At 38.5% G+C, this 12,298-nt stretch overlaps 1 protein-coding gene across 1 annotated transcript in view; it reads right to left on the bottom strand.

The window, feature by feature from the left end:
- Window positions 1–12,298, bottom strand: part of LOC147917721 (zona pellucida sperm-binding protein 3 receptor-like) — a 38,843-nt gene that overhangs the window by 2,485 nt on the left and 24,060 nt on the right. The window contains 1 exon segment of the mRNA XM_087420562.1: window positions 4,840–5,037. Coding sequence (XP_087276688.1) covers window positions 4,840–5,037 — 198 coding nt within the window.

Genomic DNA, 12,298 nt, shown 5'->3' with positions numbered 1-12,298 from the left:
TGGAATGCTTGATCTTGCAACAAATCAAGGACATTAGTGGAACAAAATGAAAAATTTGAATAAGATCTATAGATTAGATAATAGTATATCAATGTTAATTTCCTTATTTTGATAATTGTATTGTGGTTATGTTAGATGTTAATATTTGGAGAATCTGAATGAAGAGCATATGGAAATACTTTGTACTGTTTTTGCAAGTCTGAAATTATTTTGAAATGAAAAATTAAAAATATAATAAAAGATGTGAGAGATCAGTGAGCATTATAGGACTCACTGCAATTGTCTTGGAAAATGAAACTTAAAGCTGGGTTTTGGAGGATGGATGAGGATTAAATGGATAGAAAGGAGGTTTAATTGGACATAGAAAGAAAACATGTAGAGCAATGCAAAATCCTTGGCTTTTAAGTCTAATAAAAAAATAAAATGTATGTTTATAAATATAAAAAATATCTTTCCTTTTAGTGTCCATGGGCAATTCTGGAGGTGAATTGCAAACATAAATGGTGAGAGAGGGAAGAGCTTGAGCTCATAGTTTCAGATTAACAAGACACTCCCAAATCCAGGTGATTTGTAGGAGATTCTAATCTTCCCATTCAAATCCTTTTCCCATAGGGTAACTTGGCACAACTCAAACACTTTTACCACTTTCAGGCTGAGAAGCTGGAGAAAAGTTTGTGTGAATGAAAGCCACTTGGGTTAAGGGAATTCTCCCGTTTTATAGGACTTTTTTAATTTTTTACATGATTACTAAAATGTTTCACTGCTTGGGAATATTATAGGAGTTTTGATATGAAAGCATGAATTTAGCCACAGAGAGCCATGTCGAACTAGAATTATTCTCAATAGACATCAGGCTGAATAAAGGAAATATTCATCTGTGGAAAATTATAAAGACTCTGAATAAATGCAGGAGCTCTAAACAATCCCCGACTTTGCCACAACTCCAATACCATAAGAATATAATTTGTGTATTTTTCAATTTATACAGTGACTTCAATGCTGAAACAAGTAACATGACATGTTGGGGTGGTTACCTGGAAGGGAACTGTCTCAAGTTTCACAAACTCTTCTAAGAAAAATTGCAATAAATTTAGAGCCCTGGGCATGTCAGAGGAAGTCCTATGTTGAAGGGTGATTTCTTCTTAAGGTTAAAACTAAGTGAAAGGGATTTTTTGTTGTTGTTGTTGTTGAGGAAGATTGGCCCTGAGCTAACATCTGTTGCCAACTGTCTTCTTTTTGCTTGAGGAAGATTGTCCCTGAGCTAAGATCTGTGCCAGTCTTCCTCTATTTTGTATGTGGGATGCCGCCACAGCATGGGCTGATGAGCGGTGTGTAGGTCTGGCCCAGGACCCGAACCTGGGAACCTGGGGACCCGAACCTGGGAACCCCAGGCCACCGAAGTGGAGCACACAAACTCAACCACTACACCACCAGTCAAGCCCCCAAAGGGATTTTGAAACACTATATGTTCTAAAAATAAAAAAATTAGCACATTTAACAACCCATGGACATTTGGAAAAAATCTCTCTTGGCCTTTTTCGTAGATCCTGCTTATTCATCTAGCTCTATTCCCTAATCAAACTAGTTGGCTCATTTCTACCCAAACTTGCCATGTGCATTTCCATTTCTATGTATTTCCTGGTGGGATCCTTCCTTATTGGAATGCTCTTACCTTCTCTATTTGTTATCTGAAGTCCCACTTTTCCTGTGAAGCCTTTGACTACTCTAATACACAATGACAGTTCTTTCCCCTTTAGAGCACTTGTTAGCAATAGATCACTTGGAATTATATATTGAGTTCTCATGTGCCAAATACTATGCTAAGCACTTCTGTGCATGATTCCGTTTAATCCTCACAACAACCCCAGAGGTAAGTACTCTCATCATCCCCATTTTGTGGATAATGGAACAGAGACTGAGAGGGGTTAAATACCTTGCACGGGTTACACAGCTATTAAGTGTCAAGGGCAGGATTAGATTCAGACCTGTCTCCATCCAAGGTCCTTGTGCTGTCTACGACTACACTCTACTTTCTGTAGCAGTTCCATATACTATCTAACACCCACCTTTCTCTCCACTCTGATATTAGGAATCAGCAGATCCCATGGTCATGTTCCCATTGTCACATCTTCCCTTTTAACAACATTTTGGCGCCTTAAGTCTTTGTTCATTCTGTTACCCCAATATAAAATGTTATCCCACATCTCATCTACCCAGCCAACCTGTCTATCCAGCTTTCCAAACTTATTTCCATCCTCCCTTAGGAAATATTTCTAACATTAGGGTTACGGTTAGGGTTAGGGTTAGAGTTAGGGTTACGATTAACATTTTACATTTTAACATTTTACATTTTACATCCCTAGAAACCACTTTCTTGCTCTGAACGCTGATGGTGAGGATGACATTTTCATCTTTATATGTCTAGAGCGTTTTGTAAACTTCATTTCAAATACTCCATTAGAAAAGAATTTTGATTTAATTTTTATTAATACAAAAATACATATATATCTTGAGCAATGAACTAGGTTTTAGATAAAAATGAAATATAGCTATGTAAATGGTTGAACCATAATATCAGACAGTTTATGATAAGGTGCCAAGAGACTAGTGCAGAAAATAAATTCTGTAGGCAAGAGAGAGAATGAATTGTTAGCTAGAGTATTAAAGAAATATTTCCTAAGGGAGGATGGAAATAAGTTTGGAAAGCTGGATAGAAAGGTTGGCTGGGTAGATGAGATGTGGGATAACATTTCATATTGGGGTAACAGAATGAACAGACTGAAGGCTCCAAAAGGTTGTTAAAAGGGAAGATGTGACAACGGGAACATGACCATGGGATCTGCTGTTCCTAACGTATAATGCCTTACCTGAAAGGAGACAGCTTAACAGATCATGGGAATGTATTAAAGATTCAGCTAAGGCATCAACTCAGGAATGACACTCTGCCAGATCAGTACATTGTCTTCCAGGGTGTGATATACACATTGAACCATTGGCCAGTACCTGTGTACAGCGGTGTACTCAACAGCTAGAACACATGGAACTAGAAACCAAATAGTAGAGGTGAGATTGATGTTCCTCACAATTAATCCCAGTGACCTACAGGTATAATGTACTTTTCCTACTTGCAACTTTACACTCTTCCAGACTAGAGAACCTGCTTCCCACGGAATGGAACAAAACAATTCCGCTAGGGGACAGTGAAGCTTGCACTGAAACTGAAGCTATAATTGTTGTCTAGTTTCATTGATCTCCTTACGCTGTTGGGACAGCTTGAGGGAAATATTGGTTATACTGGTTGATTAATTAATTGTGGTTATCATGAAGAGATAGGATGGCTGGTATATAATGGGGGCAGAAAAGAATATATCTGGAAGCCAGGAGATTCACTAGAGCATCTTTTGGTTAACAGTGAACAGGCAATTACAAGACACCAAGAAGTCTCATTCCTTGGGTATCAAAGTCTGCGTTATCCCATCTGACAAGCAACCTAGGCCAACTCAAGTGCTGACTAAAGGTGAGGGAAATCGAGAATGGGTGGTAGCAAAGGAAGATTATTAATATCAATTAAAGCCTCAAGATCAGAGGTAACATTCTGCTAACCCTCCTTTAGAGTGATGTTGAAGGGAATAGAGCCAGCCATTACTTTAAAGGGTCGGTGATAGAGTACAACTAACATGGGGCATAAACAGATCTGAGTGGTGTAAACGGTATACTGTAGCAAATGCTTTTGTACCCATATCACACCTCTGATTACAGTCTCAGATGGAGTATATGATTTACACAAGCTCAGATTTATACCGATGGTGTCCTACAGAAAATATTCACTGTGAATCTTTCAGTTTTTCTGCCTTTGGGCCTTCTCTGAAGCTGGAGAAGCATAGTTGGAATTGAGGAGCAGTTACTGCCCTTCAGGGCAACCCTAAACCAATGGAGGACAGAAAACTGTGGATAAATGTCTCAGTCTCCTGTCCTTCAGACAGACAATTCTGAAAGGCACTCCTTATACTTCTCAGTGGTCCCAAAGAATTGAGCCCCTGCTGTTTACAATACTTGCTTTTTGTTTTTTTCCTCTCTCTCATCCCTCACTTCTACTTCCTAAGATCACATCCAAAATAAACTATTAGCACCCAAGTCATTTTCTCAAGCTTTGCTTTCAGAGTAACCCAAACTATGATACCCACTAATCTACATCACGTTGATGTGAAGAGTCTTTCATAATGAAGATATCTGCACAATGGTGATATTTTCAGTGTCTTACCCTGATTAGAGACAGATCTTTATAGCCCTAGGTACTTATTTCTTCTCCCTTTTGGTATTTTAACGAGGGGTGGTTCAGCAAGTCTGAGTTAGAGCAGGGAAAAATCACTAGGCTCCAAAGGCTCCCGCTTTCTAACAAAGTCACTTCTTCAACCAGAAATCTTCCGTTGTTACATAATTATATAAATGATTCTTGCCCCCTTGACTTATAAATATAGAGGTTTGTAGAGCAGTGTCCCTCTTTAGTGGAACATTGACCATAGTGCCTGGAAACCATAAATGCAGGAAAAATGACAAAATGGGACTTTGGGGGATTTTATCAATGCTACTCTTTTCTCTTGCAAGAAAACTTTTCCTGTAAGTTTTTTTTTTTTAAACCAATATACCTCAGCCTTATACCAGTATAGCTGCCTTGCATGGTGCTAGTGGTATGTATCTGTGATCACCTTTGCACAATACTTCTCAGAAAAACAACCCCAAAGTCACCTGGTTTTAAGTAGTTTGATCATTTGTGGAACTAAATGGGGTAATTTAAGGAATCTGGGGAATAATTATGAAAAGTTCTCTCAATATTCTTACCTAGCTTACATGCTGGTGTTTCAGGCTTCTACTTGCCGTCTGCTTGGCATGAACTCTTTCCATGAAGAGAAGCAGGATAATAGCCTTTATCACACACATATGAAATATAGTCTTTATAGCCGTAGACACACCTATCAGAGGTGTATATTTTATTTGTGATTCTGATATTCATCAGCTCTGGTTCTGGGCAGCATACCCCTGACAGATAAAAAGTGATGTTCGTGTTTAGTGAAATTACCAGGAGGACATGCCCATGCTTAAGACCCGACTCTACCTTATAGAAGATTTTAATAGTCAAACTCATAGAAGCAGAGAGTAGAATGGTGGTTTCCAGGGGCTAGGGGGAAGAGGAAATGGGAAGTTATTCCACAGGTATTAAGTTTCAGTTACAGAAGATGAGTAAGTTCTAGAGATCTGCTGTTCAACATAGTGCTTATAGTTAATAACACTGTATTGTACACTTAAAAATTTGTCAAGAGGGTATATCTCATGTTACGTGTTCTTACCACAATATAAAAAAGAAAGGAAATTGAAGGAAGAGTTATAGCAAGAATCTTCTCCAAATTCTGTTACTGTTTTGTTGAGTTACTGTCCCTTAATTTCCCTCTGACCATCTTTCTTCATTAGAAGTCTTTAAAAAGAGGTGCTGATTTTGATGATAATGGGCTAGGCAATTCAGACTCACCTTTCCTTTGACAAAAATTAGAAAAATTTGAGGTGGGGAGGAAGCCGTGAAGAATTAAAGTGCCAAGATGAGACTTTAATTATCTTAATTACCCTTTTTGTAAGGAGGAAGGAAGAAAACCACTGAGATGTGCCTGGAATTTAGAGCTGCTTTCTTTGTAGAAGTATGTTAATTCTCTTCTTAAAAAATATGGCTGAATGGCTAAGAAGCTGGTGAGAAGTCAATGTGTGTGTGGTGGAGGGGGTTGCTTGCTGATAAGCCCCAGTTCTTGAGGTATCTTCAGAACTACACCCCAAAGTAAGGATAATCCAAAAATAGACCAAATGTTTAGGTACTGAAGCCTAGGTTGTATCATTACAATCTGTGATTGGATTCAGGTCATTCATTTAGAACTCCTAGTGTCCCTTGCCACCTGCCACAAGCAAATTTTCAACCGGAGACAAGATTATTAAAAGCCAAGAAAAGCAAAAGACAATTGTAACAGACCTAAGGGGACCCAAAAAATGAAATATTAAACGTAGATTTAAAAATAACTTTGCCTTATTATATAGAAGAAAATAAAAGACATTGAGAATTTAGGTAGAGAAATCAATACTACAAATTCACTACAAGTGAGAATTCTGAAACTGAAAAATATAATAATTAAAGTTAAGAAGTCAATTAATAATTAATATCAGATTATACATAGATGAAAAGAGAATTAGTGGACTTCATATTCATAATAAAGCACTGAGAAACAAAAAGTTGAAAAACATAGATAAGAGCATAGGAAATTCAGAAGACCCTGTATAAAGGCCTAACATAAATGTAACTGAAATACAAGAAGGAGAGAAGAGAGAAAATAGGGCAGAAATAGTATTTGAAGACAAAATTTATTTGAAGTTGACATTTTCTAAAATAAAAGATTTTAGATTCTAGATCTCAGATGCTAGAAGCACTATGAATCTCAAGCAGGATAAAAAAAAAAAATCAACAACAAAAACAAAGAAACCAACCCCAGCATATGGGAGAAAAACTGCTGCAAAACAAAGACAAGGAGAATATCTTAAAAGCAGTCAGATGGAAAAAACAGATGATCTTGGAAGGATCAATGTATGATCAAGAGCAAAATTCTTAACAGAAACAATTGAAGGCAGAAGATGATGGAATGAAATCTTTCACGTGGCCAAAGAAAATAACTGCCAATCTAAAATTTTATACCCATCAATATACCTTCAAATGTTAAGGTGAAATACAAGCATGTTGAGACAAATGAAAAAGAAACAATTTATCATCAACAGACCCTCAATAAAGGAAACTAAAGAATGTTCATCAGGCAAAGGAAATGATGGTAGATATAAGAATTAGGAGAGAAGAAAAAGCAAAAAAAAATTGTCATTATGTGGATAAATATAAACAAAACTAATTTATTAAAACAATAATAACAATAACAACAGTAATAATAATATATTATGGAGTTTCAGACACATATAGAATTGAAATACACAAAAACAAAGCATATAAATTAGGTGGGAGTAAATCATGATGCAAAAGTAGTAAGTTATGTTAGATTAAAGTAAGTAGCAAAAGTAGTAAGTTATGTTAGATTAAAAAGTAGGAATGTATATTGTAATTTTTAGTGTAAACTCCAAAAAAAAAAAAGTAAAAAGTATATAAATACCAAGTAGATATCAGGTAAAAAATGGAAAAATAAAACAATAATCAATTTAAAGAAGTCAAGAAAAGAGAAGAAAATATAGAAAACAGGCAGGAAACATAGGAACTAGTAAAATGGTAGATATAAATCCAAATATATCAATAACTACATCAACTGTACACAGACTAAGTGCTCTAATCAAGTCATGAAGACTGTCAAGCAGGATTAAAATATCTAACTAGAAGAGAGGAGAGAAGTCAAGATGGCAGCGTAAGCAGACTCTGAACTCACCTCCTCCCGTGGACACAGCCAATTTACAACTACTCGTGGAAAAATTACCCCTGACACAGAACTGAAAACTGGATAAGAGGAACTCCTGCAACAAAGGACAATCCTAATTGAAGTGGAAGAGGCAGAAACTCCCTTCTGGAGAGGAAAAACACCACCTTCACAAGCCGCCAGCTTCACGGCCACCCAGGAGCAGCCCACAGGTACAGAGCCCTCCCTGGAGGAGCGGGGCCCTGAGCCGGGGAGCACCCCCGCTGTGGGCATTTTGTGGACCCACCACAATCGAGATGAGTGGCAGAATATCTGATTTTTCCTGCTACTAAAATATTGGGGAGTACCCCCAGAAAAGCTGGTTCACAAAGAAATTAAAACCGGCTCTTAAAGGGCCCACATGCAAACTCACTTGTTTCAGAAAGCAACCTAAAAACACCAGAAAGAAAGGTGCACAGTGCTTTGGTGAAAAGAGACTCACCTGATAGGCCCTGAGTGCATCTCGGTGAGAGGTGAGACCTCTCCAGGGACTGGGACATTGGTGGCGACCATTGTTGTGGCCCAGTGTGGGCATGCTGACACAGACGCACCCCCTTGGAGTTCTCCCTGGGGCCTGCTAGCCCAGGTCTGCCCCATCCACTAGAGCACTGATTTAATCCAGCTCAGCCAGGGCAGGCAGCCCACCCTAGAGACTGGTCCCACCCAACAACAAGCCCTCAGGTAACTTGTGGGCCTGCATAGATTGGTGACTGGATTCTCTGCAGCCTGGCAACTGAACCCACTTCAGTGGGGCAGGGCGTGCACAAGGAGTTGGTGGAGAGTGTGGGGTGGTGGTGGAGTGTCTGAGGCTCCCATCGAGGAGAGACTGGGTCCACTTCAGGAGGTCGGGGCGTGCACACGGGGCAGGACTGTGTTGACTGTGTGTGTGGACCTGTGGGCGGCAGGGCTTGTCAGCTACAGAAGACTTGTGCTTCTCAAAGACCCACATAGAGGGTTTGCCCCACCTTCGAAAGCCTGAAACAATTGGGTGCTCCCCTGCCTGAGGCCAGCCCCACCCAGCTGCAATCCTCAGAGAGCTGACAAGAGACCTAAAGGCTGGAGGCTTATAGCAATTGTAAGCCCCTCAGCCTAACAACCTGCCATGCTGGGGGCCTACTCACTTAAAAGAAATACTGCAACACAAGTGTGGTATTAGAATTTGCAGCCAACAATGCTGGGGCTCCCCACACCTGATAAAGAGACTGAAGGGCCCACAACAACTACAAACAGCTGAGCATTACAACAGCTGACCAGGAGCATAACTCGGCCTCCCTGGGTGCATACAGGGAGAGCAAACAGGCCACAACAGAAGGACACACGTAGCCCACATGGGGATCACCCCTGGAACATTGAGAACTGAGGGAAGCACACTGAAGTCCTCCTAAGGCATCACTTATATAAGGTCACCTATCCAAGCTGACCTACCTAATATGTAGACACAAGCACAGGGAAAGAGGCAAAATGAGGAGGCAAAGGAATACATTCCAAGTAAGGGAACAGGACAAAACCCCAGAAAAGGAACTAAGTGAAACAGAAATGAGCAACCTACCCGAGAGAGAGTTCAAACAAAGAGTGTTAAGGATGCTCACTGATCTGGGGAGAAGAATAGATGAACTCAGTGAGAACGTCAACAAAGAAATGGAAGATATAAAAAAGAACCAATCAGAAATGAAGAATACAATACTAGAAATGAGAAATTCACTAGAGGGACTCAAAAGCAGAGTAGAGGATGCAAAAGAATGGATCTGCGAGCTGGACAAAAGACTAGAGGAAATTACCCAAGCTGAACAGGTAAAAGAGAAAAGAATTAAGAAGAGTGAGGACAGTCTAAGGGACCTCTGGGACAACATCAAGTGCACTAACATCCATGTTATAGGTGTCCCGGAAGGAGAAGAGCGAGACAAAGGGGCAGAGAATCTATTTCAAGAAATAATAGATGAAAACTTCCCTAACCCAAGGAAGGAAACAGACATCCAGGTACAGGATGCACAGAGAGCCCCACAAAAGATAAACCCAAAGAGGCCCACACCAAGACACATCATAATCAAAATGTCCAGAATTAAAGATAAAGAGAGAATCCTAAAAGCCGCAAGAGAAAGACAAGTTACATACAAAGGAAGCCCCATAAGGCTATCAGCTGACTTCTCGGCAGAAACCTTACAGGCTAGAAGAGAATGGCACAATAAATTTAAAGTGCTAAAAGGAAAAAACTTACAGCCAAGACTACTCTACCCAGCAAGGTTATCATTCAAAATGGAAGGAGAGATCAAAAATTTCCCAGACAAGCAAAAATTAAAGGAGTTTGTCACCAAGAAACCAGTGCTACAAGAAATGTTAAAGGGACTGATTAAAGGGGAAAAGAGAAGACCACAAATAGGAAAAAATATCTATTTCCACGATAAGAGGTTAATGGATACAAATGCACAAAAAAGAGGTTAGATATGATATCAAAAACATAAAATGAGGTAGGAGGGGAGTTAAAGAGTAGAGCTTTCAGACAGAGGTCAAACTAAAGAGACCATCAATTCTGTATAGAAGGAGAAAGGAACAGAGAAGGACTACTAAAACACTGAGAAAAAAAAAAGTTAAAAAATGGCAGTAAGTACATACTTATCAATAGCTACTTTAAATGTCAATGGACTAAATGCTCCAATTAAAAGGCATAGGGTGGCTGTTTGGACAAAACAACAAGACCCATATATATGCTGCATACAAGAGATACACTTCAGACCTAAAGACAGTCACAAACTGAAAGTGAAGGGATGGAAAAAGATACTCCACGCAAATGACAATGAAAAGAAAGCTGGGGTAGCAGTACTCATATCAGACAAAATAGACTTTAAAACAAAAACTGTAAAAAGAGACAAAGAAGGGCATTACATAATGATCAAGGGAACAATCCAACAAGAGACTATAACACTTGTAAATATCTACACACCCGATGTAGGTGCACCTCAATATATAAAGCAATTATTAACAGACATTAAAAAAGAAATAGACAGTAACACAATAATAGTAGGGGACTTGAACACTCCACTTACACCAACGGACAGATCATCCAAACAGAAGATCAATAAGGAAACACTGGCCTTAAATGACACACTAGAACAGATGGACCTAGTAGATATATACAGAGCATTCCATCCAAAAACCGAAGAATACACGTTCTTTTCAAGTGCACATGGAACATTCTCCAGGATTGATCACATATTAGGCCACAAAATAAGTCTCCATAAATTTAAGAAGATTGAAATAATACCAAGCATCTTTTCTGACCACAACAGTATGAAACTGGAAATCAACTATAGGAAGAAAATCAGAAAAGCCACAAATACGTGGAGATTAAACAAAATGCTACTGAACAACGACTGGGTCAATGAAGAAATCAAAAGAGAAATAAAAAAATACCTGGACACAAATGAAAATGAAAATACGACATGCCAGAATTTATGGGATACAGCAAAAGCAGTTCTAAGAGGGAAGTTTATAGCAATACAGGCCTATCTCAACAAACAAGAAAAATCTCAAATAAACAATCTAACAAGGCACCTAAAGGAACTGGAAAAGAAGAACAAACAAAGCCCAAAATCAGTAGAAGAAGGGAAATAATAAAAATCAGAGCAGAAATAAATGAAATAGAGACTAAAAAAACAATAGAAAAAATTAATAAAACCAAGAGCTGGTTCTTTGAAAAGATAAACAATATTGACAAACCTTTAGCTAGACTCACCAAGAAAAAAAGACAGAAGGCACTAATAAGTAAAATCGGAAATGAAAGAGGAGAAATTACAACAGACACCTCAGAAATACAAAAGATTATAAGAGAATACTATGAAAAGCTATATGCCAACCAATTTGACAATCTGGAAGAAATGGATAAATTCTTAGAATCATACAACCTTCCAAAACTGGATCAAGAAGAAGTAGAGAATTTGAATAGACCAATCACCAGTAAGGAGATCGAAACAGTAATCAAAACCTCCCCAAAAATAAAAGTCCAGGACCAGACGGCTTCCCTGGTGAATTCTACCAAACATTCAAAGAAGACTTAATACCTATCCTTCTCAAACTCTGCCAAAAAATTGAGGAGGGGGGGAAGCTCCCTAACTCATTCTGTGAAGCCGACATTACCCTGATACCAAAACCAGACAAGGACAACACAGAAAAAGAACATTACAGGCCAATATCACTGATGAACATCGATGTGAAAATCCTCAACAAAATACTAGCAAATCGCATACAACAATACGTTATAAAGATTATACACCATGATCAAGTGGGATTTATTCCAGGTATGCAGGGATGGTTCAACATTCGCAAATCAATCAACGTAATACACCACATTAATAAAATGAAGAATAAAAATCACATGATCATCTCAATAGATGGAGAGAAAGCATTTGACAAGACACAGCATCCATTTATGATGAAAACTCTGAATAAAATGGGTATAGAAGGAAAGTATCTCAACATAATAAAGGCCATATATGAGAAACCCACAGCTAATATCATCTTCAATGGTGAAAAACTGAAACCTATCCCTGTAAGAACAGGAACCAGACAAGGATGCCCACTGTCACCACTCTTATTTAACATAGTACTGGAAGTCCTAGCCAGTGCAATCAGGCAAGAGAAAGAAATAAAAGGGATCCAAATTGGAAAGGAAGAAGTGAAACTGTCACTATTTGCAGATGACATGATTTTATATATAGAAAACCCTAAAGAATCCACCAGAAAACTTTTAGAATTAATAAATGAATATGGTAAAGTTGCAGGATACAAAATCAACATACAAAAATCAGTTGTATTTCTATACACTA

The sequence above is a fragment of the Ceratotherium simum genome, chromosome 2 (assembly GCF_057802395.1).
Source record: "Ceratotherium simum simum isolate JZ-2026a chromosome 2, ASM5780239v1, whole genome shotgun sequence".
Classification (NCBI taxonomy): Eukaryota; Metazoa; Chordata; class Mammalia; order Perissodactyla; family Rhinocerotidae; genus Ceratotherium; species Ceratotherium simum.
The sequence above is the reverse complement of the archived record's forward strand: the minus strand, read 5'-3'. Positions and strand labels throughout refer to the sequence as shown.